The sequence below is a fragment of the Hylobates moloch genome, unplaced genomic scaffold (genome assembly GCF_009828535.3).
Source record: "Hylobates moloch isolate HMO894 unplaced genomic scaffold, HMol_V3 SCAFFOLD_18, whole genome shotgun sequence".
NCBI classification, from domain to species: domain Eukaryota; kingdom Metazoa; phylum Chordata; class Mammalia; order Primates; family Hylobatidae; genus Hylobates; species Hylobates moloch.
Window position 1 is genome coordinate 75,830,580 of NW_026652293.1, and position 19,975 is coordinate 75,850,554.

Consider the following 19,975-nt stretch of genomic DNA (forward strand, 5'->3'; position numbering starts at 1 on the left):
CAGGTTCAATACACTAGAGACTGCTCTGCAGAAATTTCTATCAGCCTCTCCCAACCTGGGTGTCCTTGTCTCTTCCTTGCCCCTGTCAAAGTTTAAAGGACTTACCTGATGTCAACGTCCTGGACATCCAGCAGTGTTGCAGCTGTGTCTGTGTTACTTGTGGCTCTGCAACAGATGTGGATGGAGAAGCTCCTGCCGTGTAATGTTGACTTCCAGATGGTGGGCGTGGGGAAAAAGAAGGTGTAACAACAGGAGGGGAGACCTCAGAAAGTGGGCGACAGGAGGTAGCAGACAGATAGCGGGCAAAGGAAGGAAATGATGGGTGGCAGAGGGAGGAATCCTAAGGAAGGGGTGAGATTTGTGACATGCCTTAGAAGAGAAATGGACTAGAATTTATAATTAGCAAAATAAATGTCAGTATATTTACTTCAAAAACCATACAATGTTAAGATGTTTACCATCAGTTATATATGTCCACATAAATAAGTAAAATATGATTTTTAGTAGCTGGTAATTAAAGTTTGTTGCTGTCATATGGTTCCAGAAAAGCTATAATTACACATTCATAATATATATGCTCATGAACTCGAAATTTTAAATTAAGAAATGAAATTGATATTTTTTATTTGTTATTATAACTTCTTTTCAACCTTAGGTTGATATTGTAATGTGCCCAAGAATATTTTTTAGTTTGTTATTAGTAAAGCTAATTGTATGTGAAAATTAGATTTGTAGACAATCCTTTGATGATAGGGATGTATAAACAACCATAAGTCAAATATAAAATTCTCCATTATCTTTAGAAAAGTTAATATAGCTGCCTAAATTATTTTCATAGGGTCAACTTTAACTAGTTCTGTAGTTCAAAGGCAGACACCTATCTTCGTTTTATTGATGTCAGGGTCTTAATTTACTAAAACTTTGGTTCAATGTTGATTTTTATCATAGAATTTTAGTAATTGATTTCAGTTATAAAACTGAATTCACACCCATGTCAGCATACAATGGTAAATTTCAAACATCATTATTTAAAATGTGTCACCAGTTCTTGTTTTAACAGATAAAAATTGATAGGTATTCCTATATGTTCTGCTGCTTCTACATTTTAAAAACAGCCAGTACAGTAAGACATTAAGAGCCTAGAAGAGTGACTTCCTGGAAAAGAACAAAACATAATTGGAAACCAAAAACTATAAAGGATAAATCTAAGATCTAGAAAGCATTTCTAATCTTGAGAAGAAAAACTGAGAACCTAATATCCATAGAGTCCATTGGAAAGCCATTTATTCTAATTATTTATTCATTCATCAAATATTTGGTACCTCTTGAGGAACTTCTACTCTAATGAGGAAACAGACAACTAAAAACAGTGGGATGAGTACTGTGGTCGAGGTACACAGTACCTCGTGGTGTGATGGAGGTATATATACTGAGATTGTAGGAGCACATGCCATAGTGATATTCAAAATATTGATCTCTACAGTGTGGGAAACAGTGAGAGTGGACACAGGCTACAAACAACAGGCATGACTGTCCCAGTGCACACTAGCTGAATATCAACCCTGAACGTGGGAAGGGTCACCTATTTTGTGCTGGGAACTGGAGTCAAGGAAGACTTCCTAGAGGAGAGGAGATAATGGCTGAGCTGAAACCTATAGGAGAAATGAGGGAGAACTAGATAATAGGGGGGCAGTTGGGGTTTTACCAACAAAGGGCACTGCACAGAGCCTCTTCTTTGTTAGTTTGTGGGAAGGGTAGTGGGAGCCGTAGCAGACCAGTTGCTCTCTCTAAAGAACTTCCTCCCTAACTCTCCCCATCAGTCCTTTTATACCTTCCATGTGGAAGAAGGGTTTAAGAGTTGTATGCTTCTGTATCTCCTCTGAATTTATTTATGGCACTCTGTTTCATAACTTAATTGGGTGTTTGATAACTGTCACTTTAGGGTTTCAACCAAAACCTTGATTTTGTCATCTTGTTACACATTTTTCACAATGAGGTTAGAGATCAGGGGAATGAATAGGAGAGAAGTACATATTTCAGTTCACTGGGCATAGGTGAATAGAGGAAGGAGAAACATGAACATACACAATACAGAGAAATGGCTCACAGAGCCCAGTGACTATGCTGAGACACCATTAATTCAAGAAAGTTTTAGTGTTTGATTTGTCAGATGACATTATTGTTTAGGACTCTTATTTTCCCTTACAGATGCTGATCTTGTCTCAGAATGTTGCCCAACTGGAGGCCCAGCTGGAAAAGGTTACAAAGGAAAAGATTTCAGCTATTAACCAACTAGAGGAAATTCAAAGCCAGCTTGCTTCTCGGGAAATGGATGTCACAAAGGTACAGAAAGAGATTTTAGTGTAATCGTTACTTAAGGAAATATTTTCTTTGAAAAATGTTTTCCTAATGTACAAAACTCTTACTGTTATCAGGAGGAAGTTTGGAGTAGAAAAGTTTTGTGATTTCAAGAATAATAAAAGGCCACCTAATGGTTACTCAGCAAACATTCAGTTACTGTATGCAGCCCCTTAGTGGGTATTGCATGTACAAGGATGAATTAGACACCAGTCATGGCCTTGAAGAGCTTAAGGATTAACTGGCAGAGACAGACTTACAAATAAATAAGAGTTATATTACTTTAATTATTGAATATTTGATAAACCTCGTTTTTCTAAATTAATTAAGAGTGCCTTGTTTTTGCCATAGATAGCATAAGGTTGGTGTTTACAATAATTGCCAAAGACATATATTGACAACTTAAAAGGTGTGCTTGACATAAAAAAATCTTCCACTTCCTTTTCCTTTTCAGACTCGGTCATTAAAATAAAGATTCTAATACTACATGGTCTTATTGGTGCTTAAATTTATACTTTAAAATACTACATTGTCTGTGCTATGGGCATCACTGGTTCGTGAATCAAGAACTAAAATGTTCAGTGGTCTTTACTGGCAATGATTAAGATGTATATTGTAAGAAATACTAGAAGTCCATCTAGATTTCCATCGTTAATTGCTTTAAAACTAAGAAACTAATAAAATCAATTTATTTTTTACCACTGAAAACACAGGTAATTTGCTTAAAATACTCTTTGCATATTACCTTTTATTCCTCAATGTATTTTCCTAAATTTCGACGTATTTGTAATGCCATTGTTGCTCTATAGTTGAATAATTAAAATTAATTTTAACATGTATTAGGAAAGGGAGCCATTTTACCCTTTTTCTTGAGTTTCTATAATTCTCCATTTGCTTTTAAAAATTCCTATTGGCTAATGTAGAAGTTTAAGAAGCTCAAGTTTTTGTGCGGAAATAGAGTGGAAGCGAAGGAATTAGCTCAGAAGGATGGGAATACTTAACCTAGATTCATAGGTGAAAGCTATGATAAGACAGTTTTCAGTTGTTAATAGAGAGGCAGCTTTCTGTTGAAATCAGTACAGCAGAGAGAGAGTTCTCTGTCTCAAGAACTAGCTGAAAGGACATATGCATCAGAAGAGCGATTAGACTAAATCGCCTTGAAGTTGCTTCCAACGTGGAGATAATATAGTTCTGGTTCAATTTAATGTGTTAATTTATTTGAAATAGAATTTGAGTGCTGTGGATAAACATAGCAAATGCTGAACTGAAAGTAGTAAGGCAGGGAACCGTAGGAGTAAAATGAAGGGATAAAATAATTTTAAATAAGACCTGATGCTTAAACAGTTTTTACATAACAAGTTTGTATTGGCGTTGGGTTTTAAACATCATGGTTGTATAATTATTATCTTCTGATGTTATCAGTTCGGGGTTTTATTCCATTTTATTCATAGATATAAATAGTAATAGTGAAAATTGAGAAAGAAAATAAAGTATGGCTCCTCTCATTTTTTTCTTGTCACTCTGAATTTGTAATTTTTATTTAGGTTTGAAATTAATAGTTTTTATAAACTTATAATTTTTGAAATGGGAAGAATAAGCTCTCTCACACTGAAGGCATTTGAACTTCCAATAGAATTTTAAATAACTTCTTTATTGTTCTAGCTTTCTGAGGGCTACTGGGGAGAAGCCTGTTGACTTTTTCTTCTGTCTTGTCACTATAGCTTTTAAACGTAGATTAATTTATTTTTAAAATTACTTTTAAGGTTCTGTTTTGTTTGGAGACAGGATCTTGTTGTATTGCGCAGGCTGGAGTGCAGTAGCTATTCACAGACACTACCCCAGTACACTGCAGTCCTGAGCTCCTGGGCTGAAGCCATCCTTCTGCCTCAGCCTCCAGAGGAAGTGGGACTCCAGGCATGCACTACCATGCCCAGCTTAAATGCATATAGGTTTTATACCTTAGTCTATTCTAATACCTCAGTAATGATGAAACTGATTTCTAAAGTTTCCAAAATCATTATTTTTGGAGAAATACCAAATACTTGAAAAGTTTCAAGAAAGCATAACTGTGAGATAATGTATTAAGAGCCATATATTTGTAATTTAGAAGCCAACTTAGCTGACTTTTACATTAATTGAACTTTCTATAGGTTCTCAGTTCTCTCAAAAGGCCCATAATTTGCTTGTTTAGATTTATCTGCTAATTACACTTTTCAAATATATTTCCATGTCTGTAGCAGTCCTAGATTGGAAAAAATAAATAAAACAAAGTTCTTAGTGTTAAGTATAGAGGATGATATACAACACTTTTAAGATACTATGTATGTTCATTATTGATGCCATATTACAATTATTTCATTTAAATGCATATTTTCCTTTTATATTGAATGTTACAGTCATAAGTGCATAGTGTGCTTAGTTCCAGTCTATAGCTTTTGCCGGAAAATCTTCCTTAACTTGAATACCTCGTATTGTGTATGATAAGATGACATCTGCAAACCTTGCAGTCAATACTGGATATTACAGATCTAAATATCAATAGTATGTCTATCAGCAGACAAAAATTCCTTTATACATTTCCTTTTAAAGAGCATAACTGATGAAGTCTTTAAAAGAAAAGTTTGTAATGTAGAGTGAATGTTTAACTGTATCAATGTGAGTGAATAATAACATAGCTTAACATTTTAACTACTAACTTTACCTATTTAAAGGTTAGATGATAGTGCATTTTGGTTGATAATATGCAATTGAAACTGTTATATAAAATAATCTTGGGCACATTAATTAAATTCCTTAGTTATGATTTATTTATCTGTAATCTCAAGTTGTTAGAATCAATAATCCCTGATGTTGCTTCTGAATCTTAACAAGCTGCATTGAATATTCTAGTAGAAAATGGCATTCTTAGAAAAGTTTTGTTGCATTTTATCTATATGACCTCTAGGGGGCACCAAAAGATCTAATTGCAGGCATTGCCTGGTAGATTCCAGCAGGTAATCATCCAGTTTTTTTACAATCTAACAGGTGTGTGGAGAAATGCGCTATCAGCTGAATAAAACCAACATGGAGAAGGATGAGGCAGAAAAGGAGCACAGAGAGTTCAGAGCAAAAACTAACAGGGATCTTGAAATTAAAGATCAGGTAAGAGAGGACACAGCATAAATTGCAGCAATTATAGATATGAGTAACATTCTTTCTCAAGTTGATGTTGTTTTATTCCTAATTTATTTATTTGTATTGTTTCTAACTAATGGGATGATCCAGTTTATACTGTTAGGAAAATTTCTTTTATAGTTGCCTAAAATTATCACCTTTCACATGAAATGGTGAGAATACAACAGCATGCATATAAAATTCCAATCTGACAGGTCATAAATATACATTTGGATATGTGTATCTATTACTTACAAAAGTAAAAAGAAATGTTCTAATGCACAGTTTGAACCTAAAATATACATACATAAAGTTCTTGAAAGATGCCAACTTGAATCCAATTTTAAATGAAAAAGTTTAAAATTCGTAAGATGAGATGAGTTGATATGTAAATATGTCAATCAAATTGATTGTTGGCAGAGTGAAACCAGTTTTAACTAAGATAACCATGAATACGTTTGTTCATGAAGCCTAAATACAGTGACATTAGAAATGTTAGTGGATAAAAGCTGCGTACTTTAATTTCAGTTTGAACAGATGTTTTATGTTATATCTTTATTGAGATGAAGTAGATAACTCCAATTTTAGTTGACAACATGGATAAAGTTTTTAGAGAGGCAGTTCTAATAGGCTGACTTTTGATTTTCTATTTTTATGTTACAGTACAGGACCTTGAAGGTTTTCATTCTTTATATTCAATGAAAGTAGGTTGTTTATTCAATTAAAATAGTAAGACTGGGTTCTTAGTGTCAATATTTTAAAATAATTGTTTTAGAATTTAGAAGTAGGTCGCTCCAAATAAGTTTTTTTCAAATATGTTTCTAGTTCGAGGTTTTTCATCATATTTTCCAACATATTTTCTCTTTTGAGCCAATGAAGTCTTTACAACAAATGATGCAAAGACAATTGGGAAAAGTACTGAAAATGAAAGTGATAATGAAGATTACAACAAAAAGCTTTTCAAGTAATAACTGAAACCCTTAGTACTAAATTAAAATCCTGGCAAGCAAAGTAAAATTCTGCTTTTATACCACTATATTTGGTGTTGTAATGGGTTTTAAATTTTCAGAAGACTTTTAATTATTAACATGTGCAAATAATGAAACATTTTATTTCATCCAGTTGGGGGCGTGCCTGATAGTGGAATGGAAAATGCTTTCTGTCAGGGACTGAAGGCCTCGGTCTACTAAGTTTATCACAGATAACTTTTCTTTCCTGATATATTGTAATTTTTAAAAAAGGAATCAATATATCGGCATACTTTTGGCCTTTTGTATTATTCTACAGCATTCTGACAGCATAATATTTTGGACTAACTGCAAAAATACATCAGGAAAGAGTCTCAGTTATTTAAAATTCCATTATAATTTTCTAGAGGAAAAAAAATCAGGAACAATAGGAGTATAATATCACTTGTAAAGGAATAACTTGTTTAGAAGCATTTGCAATATTAGAAGTATTTGCAGTATTAAATCTCATTTTAATTAATCCGTGATGGTATGGAGGCTAAAGTTGCAGGATTTACAAGGAGCAGTTTTCATTTGTAAACATTTTCTGAGAATAGTGAAACAATAGTAGTTTTCATAATGACGTTTAGTGGTATGTTTTTAGATAGAGATGTGCCTTTTTAGGAGGTCACAGCTTTAGGAATAAAACCTCTGAACAGTTACAAGATGTTTGTGATGTGATGTGAAGTGATATGCTTGTTACCATTTTTTTTTGCCCAGGCAGAATGTGAGGAAATCTTATAGGTACTCTTTTTAACTATTTTGTATTGAACAGACAGTTTCAGAAAAGAAAGTGGTGGTGTCTCATTCCATGGATGATTTGGAGTAGCAAAGCAGCAATTGTTCTTTAGTCTTTCAGCCATGACCTGACCTTCTGTCTGTGAGACCAAAGAACTACTTTGCTTGGCCACCATCTGCACTCAAGAGAGAAATTTACATTTAACTTTTAAAAGCGGGGCATGTTGAGCATTTATCTGAAATACCTACAATAATATAAAGTAGATTAAATGTTTAAGTGTTGTGTATCTTACAATTCAGCATCACAAGCAGGCTATCTGTAGGTTTGCAAACAGGGTGTTCTTCATAATATAGTCATTTTATTCATATTTTAGTTCATCTGACCACTTGATACATTTTTAAAGTAGGTGGGAAACTGTGAGATTGGAATGTGTGAGAACAAGAGCTTTTTTGATGTATACAAAATAGGGCAAATGGTTGACCACCAAAATAATTTTCCTTGTGACCTGAGCCTTGGCTCTGGCATAATTAGAAGGAAAGGTTAGGAGAGTAACAATGGCAGTCTCTTCCACCCACTTTCTTCTTTATATTGTGTCAGGAACCGATGGGCGGATTATCCTTCCCATCAACTCCTTTGTATCTCTTCAGCTTAGAGAATTCTTGTCAGCCTCAGAGGATGCTTCTTGCACCAGAAAAAAAGGCATTTGGTATGGAGGAGAATGTGAAATATGCACTTTGATTTTTATTAGGAATTTTTTTAGGCAATGATTATACACACACACACACACACACTCGATCAGGGGAATTTAAAAAGATGTATGAGGGTATAGGGAATATTGTAATGAGTCCTCACATCTCCATCACCTACACTCATCATTTTGCCAGTCCTGTTCCACAGTCCTATGCCGTCTATCTCACTTTTTTTCTCTCCACTTCTGTCCTCATCGTCACCTTCATCTTCTTTGTCATGTTTTTTCTGCTCCACCTTCTCGTCTTCATCTTCCTCTTCTATCTTCTTCTACTACCTCTTCTTCTTCTTTTGCAGAAGTATTTTAAATGGATCTCAGACCTTATGTTATTTTACTCATAAATACCCATGTGGATCTATGAAGATATTTTTACATACTATGTCATTATCATACCTAACAATGTTAACAATACTTCTTTAATATCAAGTAACACCCAGCCTACATTCACATTTCTTTGTCTCAAAAATGTTTCTTTTACAGTTGGTTTATTCAAATTAGGAGAACAAGTATGTTTTTGTATGTTAGAATTATCCGGTGTTACCCTTTTTAATAGGAAATAAACAGAACTCTTAGCAAAATTTCATCTTTCTTTGTTGTTGTCTGTTAAATTTTGTACATAATGTTTTGATTGTGCTTTATTTTTATAAAATGCCTCATTATCATTCTAAAGAGGTATAAATTAATCCTACAGCAAAGTATGTGAAGGAAATGGCTACCACGCAGCATTCCTGATAATCATATCCCAAAAGGAGCTTCCTAGCATCCGAAACCCCAAATTCATCATCAATTTCACAGCCTTGTATTTAAGATTTGGAAATGTTGCAGGAAGCCCTAAAATTACAAGGATGAGTTGACCTGAAATGAGTGATGCATAAATAGTTTTTTTGTCAACTTCCCTTTTGGTAATTGAATCTCAGAAGACGATTCTTTATAGCCCCTAACCTTTGATTAGGGCCCAGTGCAAAGTGAAAATACAGGACCCTTTTGTTCAGAAACAGGAAAGAAGTCATATTAAAAATAACTAAAATATAAAACATTTTCCTTTCTTCTTCAGTCTCTCTCTCCTTGCCCCTCCTCCCTCACCAACCCAGGCTGGACATGCCTTCTTTTTTTAATTTATTTTTATTTTTTTATTTTTTTTTAGGACGGAGTCTTGCTCTGTCGCCCAGGTTGGAGTGCAATGGTGCGATCTCGGCTCACTGCAAGCTCCGCCTCCCGGGTTCACGCCATTCTCCCGCCTCAGCCTCCCGAGTAGCTGGGTCCACAGGCGCCCACCACCACGCTCGGCTAATTTTTTTTTGCATTTTTAGTAGAGACGGGGTTTCACCGTGTTAGCCAGGATGGTCTCAATCTCCTGACCTCATGATCCACCTGCCTCGGCCTCCCAAAGTGCTGGGATTACAGGCCTGAGCCACCGCGCCTGGCCTGGGGTGGGAATTCTTACCTCCCTGTCCTGCTCTAAGATGACAAGGATGGGCACACTTGACTCAATCCTCTCTAAACACACATTCAGGATTCTGCCAGGGGCAAAAGACACAGCAGAACACACACCTCCCCCAGTGACATACACACCTCCCCCAGTGACATGCCCTGGTCCCACCCTAGGTGGAGGGCCCCACCCCAGCAACAGGGCAGGGTGGGATGGAGGAAGCTGGAGAGGAGTATATTTCTGAGAACTGCCTAGGGCTGCAGTGAGGCAGTGGAAAGAGGAGACCACATATAGGAGTTCAGTCTCCACTGTTCCATCAGAGTACACCTTCAAAACACAATTCTAGCCGGGTGTGGTGGCTCACGCCTGTAATCCCAGCACTTTGGGAGGCCGAGGTGGCGGATCACCTGAGGTCGGGAGTTTGAGACCAGCCTGACCAACATGGAGAAACCCCGTCTCTACTAAAAATACAAAAAAAAAAATTAGCCGGGCATGATGGCGCATGCCTGTAATCCCAGCTACTCAGGAGGGCGAGGCAGGAGAATCGCTTGAACCCGGAAGGCGGAGGTTGCAGTGAGCCGAGATCGCGCCACTGCACTCCAGCCTGGGCAACAAGAGCGAAACCCTGTCTCGGATAAAAACAAAACAAACAAAACAAAACAAAACAAAACAAAACACAATTCTAAGATACGATTGCTAATAATTTCAAGACATTGACCACAGAGTATGAAACTGCAAGTGTAAGGGCCCTTCTAAACAGCACATGTGTGACTGCACTGATCATGTGCCCAAGAAACTGCCACGACCAGGGGGATGGGCAGATGGAGATTTTGCATACTAATATATGTGTATATACCCCCACTTACATATACAGACACATATGCATATTCAATAGGCTAATGTGCCCAGTATTCATAAAAGAGTCTTAGCCAACTACAGCTCATAGGTCAAATCTGGCCTGCTGTCTGTGTTACAAATAAAGTTTTATTAGAACTCAGCCATACCTACTCATTCATGTGTAGCCTATTGCTGCTTCCTGCAACAACAGCAGAGTTGAGTTGTGTTAGAGACCACATAGACCACAAAGCCTAAAATATTTACTGTCCGACCCTTTACAGAAAAAGTTGCCAATCCCTACCTTGAGTATAGAAATACAACTGTATTCTTTAAGTTTCCTCTGACTTACTAGGATGCTGAGCTTTGAGTTTGAAGACCCATGTATCTTAAATAATAACAACGGTTTTAGAGTATTTTGCAGTACAACAAATGTGCCACATCTTTAGTCTCGTAAAAATCTAATGGCATTACTAAGTGAGTGTATCACTGATAATCATGGCATTCTCTTATTGGTGGCACATGACTTACTAGTGGCTTGGATGGGAGTGTAAATACAGTATTATTTTATATTTACAATTTTGTTTTTATGTTGGTTCCAATTTTGTTTTTCAGAAATAAGAAGGCTGATATAGAAAGCTACTTTTTTTTTTTCTGGTATTGTATAAATTCTAATTTTGGAGTTGTGGCTACTATTGAGTAGAAAACAAGTTTGAAATGACTTTAATGGAGCAATCAAAGCAAATATTTAGGGTGGAGTATCTCTGCAAAAGAAATAGATCCAAAAATTTTGGCTGGAAAAATAAGGGCAAAAAAGGATTTGAGGGTTGCTCGTATCTATAGCAGTGATTCAGCACTTGGACACTGACATTAAGGATGGAGTGTAACGACACAGGAATTATCGCCTAAATTCAGTTGAATTAACTAGACTGTTGGAAGAAGTGCATCTATATTGTATGGCTTTGTGTAAGGAGAAGGCCTGCCTGCAAGCCCTAAAAGTCAGTCATTTTTTCTTTCTTTTTTTTTTTTTTTTTGAGACAGAGTCTCATACTGTCGCCCAGGCTGGAGTGCAGTGGTGCGATCTCAGTTCACTGCAACCTCTGCCTCCCAGGTTCTAGCAATTCTCCTGCCTCAGCCTCCCAAGTAGCTGGGACTACGGGAGCACGCCGCCACGCCCAGCTATTTTGTTGTTGTCGTTGTTTTTCAGTAGGGACAGTGTTGCCCAGGCTGGTCTTGAACTCCTGAGCTCAGGCAATCTACCTGCCTCGGCCTCCCAAAGTGCTGGGATTACAGATGTGAGCCGCTGCGCCCGGCCTATGTCAGTCCTTTTTAAAGTTAGAGAACTATTAAAGCAATAAAGAAAAGTTGAAGAATTGTGCCTTTTACTTAGAGAAGACTTCAACATTGCTTCACGTCTTCAAGGATTTGACAGATTATTTCAAGGAAAAAGTTAAACACCTGATTTGAGTCTCCACTATGGACAGAACAAGAACAAAGGGATTTAACTGCAGCAACTACAAATCACAATAGCCTGAAACAAGAATTTTCTGACAGTAAGAAGATTGAAATTGCTGCAACAGGCCATGGAACCTTTTCCTTGGAAGTTTTAGTTTTAAATAGTAGCAGCAGTATGATTTACCTGAAGACCCAGCTCATGGACCTCTGAGGTCCAGTCTTCTACTTGATTCTGGAAGCGTCCTAGAAAGACATCGTTGTATCTTTTAAAACTGGATAACAGCAGTGTTAGTCTTTTCTACTTGAAACCTAGCACTTACAGATTGAAGTAAAATCCTGTTCCGTTCTATTCTCTGCTTTGTGTCTGTAAAGCTATGTACTCTTTTTCAGAAGGTTTTTGGGGAATATGCTAAGATAATGGATGATTTCTCAAGAGCCAGACTTCAGAAACTTATCCAACTACCACCTGCAGTCTCACTTCTCCCTCTACAAAATGACTGGGAGAGGGGCCATTTGGGCCTGCCTTTGGTACATGTAATCACTCGGTCCTGGTGATGACAGAGTTGCTCTCCAGTATTCTTCACACCCTCTTTCAGTCTGTAGGCTTAGCACATTCTCGTCCCTGCTCCTTACGAACACAACAGCGGTTCCAGAGGGCTTGGCTTACCCAGACCAGTATGCTAGACACTGTGGGGGTGGAGACCCAGGTCCTACCCTTAGGGAGTTTATATTCTAGTTGAGGAGTCAGAGTACACATTCGAACATGCCTTAAGAATACTTGCAAAGCAGCATATCGACAAGTGCAAATTAATGTAGTGTGAACTTCATGCTGGCTACAGCCCATGAGAGGGAGAATCTGGTTCCATGTGTGTGATGCAATAAAGCTTTTTTATAGCATCTTCTCTAAGTATGCCCTAAAGCATTGTTCAGCATACTTAGATAAATTTGTGTTCTTATCACAGCCTAACCAAGAATTCTGAGAAAATTCTTCAGCCTCACATATGTCTAATAAATCAGCCTCTTTTGTTCTTGTCCTGGATGATGCTTGAATGGGACAAGTAGGATTTATTGGATTATGCAAATAATTTAAAATACGTTCATTTAATAAAAGTCTAAGTTATTGATCGAACTTATTTTTCTAAAATGCTGTGCCAAATTACTTTCTTCATTTAAAATCATCATGTTGGTAAAATCACAAAATTAGCAGTAAAAAAATATAATTCAATTTTTCTGCATAAAAGAGCAGTTCCAAATCAATCCAGCGAATAATACCGAGTTGGAGATCCTTGGGGCATTTAGCATTTAGTCACTTTGTTAATGATTTAGGCAGTTTTTTCTGAGGCAGGGTATGTATATCTCATTCATAGAAACACTGAGTTTTCAATTAACATGCTCAAAAAAGAATCTATTAATTTCTACTTGTTATTTGATTTTCCAACAAAGATGATAATGCTATTTAACATAATAATTTATTTTACAAAATCAAATGTATAAGCAGAGACAATACATCTGAAAATAGCAATTTAGGTATATTTAGAAGATAAGACTACAAATAGGAAACAAAACAAGCTTTCTTAGAAATAATATGCCTTATAGGAGAAACATTAAGAAATAAATGTTTGCCTTTGGATGGGAATAGAAAACTGTAAACTGGACTCTAAGAATATTCCTGTGTGCCCTGAAAATATATAATGTTTGCTATATTTTCAGTTTCAGTGGATGACATGTATTTTGGTTCTTTGAACATTTTTTTACATACTTGTTTTGACTGTAAAAGTTGACTCACCAGCCAACTGCCAACTTTGCAAAGTGCCTTCTCAGGTACCAACTCTGCAGTTCTGGTAGCTACCAGGTAGTGACAGTTCTTTAAATGTGTCCATGCAGCCCAACAAGCTGAGAGACATTAGACATAAGATAACTACATATGCTTTCTTTTTGTTTATAGTCCAGAAATATTAGTACCAATATCCAATATAAATATCACTAATTACTACATATGTATACATCTAAAAACATTTATTTTATAAACATAAGCACATTAACAGAAGCCAGTAATTCCATTACCCAAGAGTGCAAATTGTTTTTATTTTTCTGTTTTACCCTCCACTTTTTGTACATATGCATCTATAATATTTGAAAATATAAATAGATTCTAGTTTTGGTTTTTGCTTTTTTCATTTAACATTATCTTAAGCACTTTTTCTGTGTTGCTCCTTATTCTTCATAGTGATCACTTTACTGTGGCCATTTATATATACCTTTAAGGGAAAATGATAGTAAGTTAGATTTTGAGAACAGCCACTATGACAAATTTAGAGCCCTTTTGCCCTAAACTTCATATGTTGCTTTAATTCAATAACCATATATTATGTGCACTCTACTTGGCTATAATCAATTTCTGTCAGAAAGGAGTATGTAAACCAGGTATGCCAATAAATATATGTCAAAGAGAACATAGTAACTATCAGCAAAATGCAAAAGGCATGACAATTTGGGAGGGGAAAGATAACATCCTTATAGGATGGTTAGAATGTTGCCTGGGGCCAGCTGTGGTGGCTCATGCCTGTAATCCCAGCACTTTAGGAGGCTGAGGCAAGCAGATCACATGAGGTCAGGAGTTCGAGACCAGCCTGGCCAATGTGGTAAAACCCTGCATCTACTAAAAATACAAAAATTAGCCGAGTGTGGTGGCGTGCGCCTGTAATCCCAGCTACTCGGGAGGCTGAGGAAGGAGAATTGCTTGAACCCAGGAAGCAGAGGTTGCAGTGAGCTGGGATTGTGCCACTGCACTCCAGCCTGGGCAACAGAGCAAGACTCCATCTCAAAAAAAAAAAAAAAGAATGTTGCCCAGCACAGATAGAAGAAGAAATTTATTTGGTTAGAAGGTTCAACATGGCAGCTTGAGCAAAGGAATGGGGGTGAGAAAGGAGGGTACATCTGAGAACATATGTATCTTTTGATTCCATAGCATTTTTGTATAACTGACCTCCATATTTCAGGTGCCATTTCTCTGTTATAATAGATTGCTCATAGAAAATGGGTTTCAGTAACACTCAGAATCCCCATATAATTGTCTACTTGTAATATACTGTATGCCCTGCAGTCAGGCATAGAAGTCATGTTATCTTTTGGGAATGTATGCATATGTATTTCATTTGCTTTGTAGTCGTTTTTATGTAATGGAAAAACTTTAAGATTTTTCAAGTTTCAGATAACATAAATAAAACGTCATTTTAGTTACAGTGTTAGAGTCATATAGGATTGTTTTCCTAGAAATGAAGAGTTGACAATTATCTTGATTCGTGGAAGATTAGCACATGACTGTTGATGAAAGGTGAAACACAGATCATACAGGGTACTACTTTACTTAAGGACCATGAGTACAAAGACTTGACTTTCTGATTTGGCTTTTCCAGCTAACTTCCTGAGCAAACCTCTCGGAGCCTCAGTTTATTTCCCAGTGAAGTGAGAAGCTTGGACAAGTGGTAGCAAAAGTTTTCTCTAGCTCTAAATGCTTACATTTCTAGAAACACAGGAAATATTTCTTTGCCCCTCTTAATTGTAAATTACATATTCATAAAATCAATAGAAATTGCCTGGAGCCTCAAGTTTTATTCTGTATTTTCCAGTTAATCACTTTCACTTTATAAACATGACACTTTTGTTAAGATTATAAAAATGAATTTTGACCGTCATCTGCAATTTTAGATATTTTCGTTATGATTGGCAATAGAACAATAAAATGTCTAGCCTTGTAAAGAGTTAAGTTTACGTACAAGACAGACATCATCTAATTCGCAACAAGGATTAAAGCCCCACTCTGAGTTGAAATTTCAGTTCTGCTGGAAAGATTGGAGGCACTGGCAAACTGTCAAAGGTAGTATTGTGCGAGAGTAGCCAGCTTTTGCAAGACCTGTGAAAGTAAATCTCTTCGGCCAGAGTTTCTTAGGCGTGTGAACTTATGATGATCAGGAATACATTGGTGGATTCCCACTAGAGAAACGCACCGTTAATAGTTAATGCTTTCACTTTCTGTTTTCACTTGGTGCCCTCATAAATGCAAGCATGGAATGAAAAGCTGTGGTAGTTCTGGACACAGATGACCTAGAATATGATCATCTTAAGATTTTGCCCTGGGGGTTCTTTTTAAAATAAATCATCAAAATGAAACCAAAAACAATTTTGCAATTGTCTTAGAGGTTTTACAGATCCCTGGCATGTTTTTCTGACCCTCACTGGAGTTCAGTGTGAGACAGACCACCCTACAAAGAGATTCCTGATCTAACTCTAGGCTGCTCATGAGTGTTAAACACACAGTGTGAGACAGATCACCCTACACAGAGATTCCTGGTCTAACTCTAGTCTGCTCATGAGTGTTAATGAGTTGAAAGGTGTTTCGAGTTTTCATATTACTCTTCTTAACAGATGGTCAAGTTAATTTAACTTTTTTTGGTGTTAACATCTGTACTTAAGTGGATTTGTTACACTTACATTTAGGAAAAAGACAAGAAAGCTGCAGGGTCTTTATTTCTGGCCTGCCTTCTGCCATCCCTGAAAATTTCTGGAGTTCCCTATAGGAATGGAAAATTCTTCTTTGTATAAAATCTCTCTACTTACAACTGAAGTCCTGATACCTTCTCTCTCTCTCTCTCTGTCCCTCACCCTCTCTCCATGGTAATAAATTATACAAGTAGTAGTATTAGCCTTTCTTCATGAGTCAAGCTGTCATTAAAAGTTCCCATTGAAGTGCAAGGATGCTCATATCTTTATAGAAAGTGTGGCTGCCAAGGAAACAAGGGAGGTAAAAATAAACTTTTGAGGAGATCTTAAGATGGAAGAGAAAGGATTGTTCTACTTGAAAGATTATTTCAAATGCTACCTTTTCTGTTGGACTCTTCTTTCTTTCTTTCTTTATTATTAATATTATTATTTTTGGATTTGGGGTTTTACTCTGTTGTCCAGGCTGGAGTGCAGTGGCACAATCTCGGCTTGTTGCAGCCTTGACCTCCTGGGTTCAAGTGATCCTCCTGCCTCCACCTCCCAAGTAGCTGGGACCACAGGTGCATGCCACCACACCCGGCTAATTCTTTTTGTATTTTTGTAGAGTCAGGGTCTTGCTATGTTGCCCAGGCTGGTTTCGAACTCCTGAGCTCAAGCCATCCCTCCACCTCTGCCTTCCCGAGTGCTGGGACTCCAGTCCTGGGCCACTGTGCCTGGTGTGGACTCTTCTTTAGCTTGCTTAGAATGTTCTGCTAAGAAATCTGAATTCACTCTTATGGAGAGGTGATTGTCATATCCTAGTTTGCATTAGAAACTTTAGGGTGTCATTTTCAACTAAATTTATCACAGAACTGTAGGAGGGTCAGTGTTTCTTGCCTAATTTACAGAAGGTCCACTACGTGTATAGCGAATTAAGCTACGCAAGGTTTTATATGATAACCGACATGTTTCATTTTAAAGGCGGCGTCAACACAGACTAACGAATAGGTCAAATATCTGTATGTATTTTTAAATCTATATGTAGATATATAGCTTTCTATATATCTTACTAATCTATAACTTTACTGTGACTTACTGATGATTTTTCTTGAGCAGAACCTGAAGTTTGAAGTATCTCAATGCTGAATTTGACACACCATAGACTTACTTCAATGGCTAGGAGAGCAAGAAAGATGCTAGAATTATCTTTAGTTATAAAAACAAGAAGAGAAAAGAAAAGTAGCGGTGGAGGGGGCTGGTGGGGGAAGTGGGAAGAGAAAATGGGAAAGATTTTAGAGGAAGACATTCTAAAGGCATTTATACTAAGAAGAATTGGGCTTTTTTTTTTTCCTGTTTATATTGCTTCACCTTAAACTATAACTCAGAAGAGGCAAACATGACCACCTATCCATCAATATAATAATGCATCAGGATTTTCAAAAGGGAACCACAATAATGGATTTTAAAAAACTATTACTGGTATGAAAATCCCTTTTCCCCTACAACCACTGCTGATTGTCGAAAATAACTTCATGCTAGACATGGTGGCTTACTCCCATAATCTTAGCACTTCAAGGAGTCCCAAAGCAGGAAGATCGTTGAGTCCAGGAGTTTGAGACCAGCCTAGCCAACATGGTGTGACCCCATCTCTAAAAAAAAAAAAAAAAAAAAAAAAAAATCAAAAAATTACCCAGGAATGGTGTCATGTGCCTGTAGTTCCAGCTACATGGGAGGCTGAGGTTGGAGGATCACTCACTCCCAGAAGCTCAAGGCTGCAATAAATTGTGTTCATGCACTGCACTGCAGCCTGGGCGACACAGCAAGACCCTGTCTGAAAAGTAATAATAATGTATAATAATAACTTTATGTACCTTGGCATTTTTCAGAAGATGCTTCTTACCCACATAGCAATGGAATTTATGAAAGTAACTTTTGGGCCAGGCGTGGTGGCTCATGCCTGTAATCCCAGCACTTTGAGAGGCCAAGGTGGGCAGATCATGAGGTCAGGAGATTGAGACCATCCTGGCTAATACGGTGAAACCCCGTCTCTACTAAAAATACACAAAATTAGCCAGGCTTGGTGGCACACGCCTGTAGTCCCAGCTACCCGAGAGGCTGAGACAAGAGAATCGCTTGAACCTGGGAGACAGAGGTTGCAGTGAGCTGAGATCGTGCCACTGCACTCCAGCCTGGGCAACAGAGTGAGACTCTGTCTCAAAAAAACAAGGAAAAAAAAAAAGGAAGGTAACTTTTGTCTTTAGTCTTTCCTATTTCAATGACCTTATATGTATAAAGGATTGAAGGAAGGGCCTCAGATAATAAAGAGCAATGGCTTGGTGGGTACCAAGGGTCAAAAACACTTTAATAACTTAGTCTACCTCCTCCATTCTATATATGATTAGACTGTGAGTCAGCTGGGAGTAATTACCTTATTTCCATGCAGCCATTTATTTAACTAATAATTAGTGATAACCTATTATGTGTTGTAAACAAATAGGCACGGGGGTTGCAATGAAAAATAAAAATATATTTACTGCTCTTAACAACTCTTACAGTCCGGTGAGGAAGTTAAATGTGCTGGGGGCTCAGCGAAGGGTGTGGCCTACTGTGGCAGGAGAGGGTCCAGAAAGATTTTACACATTTATAGTCAATTGATTTTCAGCAAGGATAATAAAACCCAATAGGGAGCAAACAGACTTTACAGTAAATGGTGCTGGGAAAACATGATACCCACATGTAAAAGAAAGAACTTGGGTTCCTACCTCATAGTGTAGACAAAAATTAACTCAAAATGGATGAAAGACTAAATGTAACAGCTAAACTTAGAAAACTCTTAGAAGAAAACATAGGCGTACATCTTAGTGAGTTTGGGTTGGGTAATGGTTTCTTAGGTATGACGCCAAAAGCACAAAGAACAATAGAAAAAAATAGATAAATTGAATGTCACCAAAATTGAAAACTTTTGACCTTTAAAGAACATTATCAAGAAAAAAGACAACCCACAGAATGGGAGAAAATTTTTGGTAACTCATGTATCTGATAAGGGACTTGTATCTAGGATATGTAAGGTACACTTACAATTTGATAATAAAAAGACACCGCAATTTTTAAATGGGCAAAAGATCTGAATAGACTTTTTTTAAAGAAGATAGGTTAATAATAACTATATTACTAGCAAATGATTAATAAACGTGAAAAGATGCTCAACGTCATTAGCTATCAGGAAAATGCAAACCAAAACCAAGATGAGAAACCATTTCACATCTACTTTGGATAAGTATAATAAAAAAGGCAGATAATAACAAGTGTTGGTGAGGATGTAGAGAAAGTGGAACTCCCCCATAAGTTGCTGGTAGAATTTAAAGTCATACAGGCTGAAAAACATTCTGGCAGTTTCTCAAAATGTTCAACATAGAGATATCATATGACCCAACTATTCCAGTCCTGGGTCTACCTATACTCAAGAGAAATCAAAACATGCTACTCAAAAACTTCTACACGGATGTTCATAGCAGCATTATTCATAGTAGCCCAAAACTGCCAACACCCCAAATATCTATCAACTGATGAATGGATAAATGTGGGGTGTATGTATATACATACCTATTACATGGCAGTAAAAAAGAATGAAGTAACGATACACTCTACAGCATGGTAGACTTGCAATTGAAAACATCATGTTAGATGAAAGAAGCCAGTCACAAAAGACAACATATTATATGATTCAATTTTTTTTTAAATTTCATTATTATTATACTTTAAGTTTTAGGGTA

General features: G+C 36.9%; 1 protein-coding gene across 7 annotated transcripts in view; it reads left to right on the forward strand.

Annotated features, from left to right (window-relative positions):
• Nucleotides 1-19,975, forward strand: part of SDCCAG8 (SHH signaling and ciliogenesis regulator SDCCAG8) — a 251,048-nt gene that overhangs the window by 84,550 nt on the left and 146,523 nt on the right. For all 7 annotated transcript variants that reach the window (XM_058430700.1, XM_058430698.1, XM_058430701.1 and 4 more), the window contains 2 exons: nt 2,209-2,343; nt 5,383-5,499. In XM_058430700.1, coding sequence (XP_058286683.1) covers nt 2,209-2,343; nt 5,383-5,499 — 252 coding nt within the window. The remainder of the gene's footprint in view (nt 1-2,208; nt 2,344-5,382; nt 5,500-19,975) is intronic.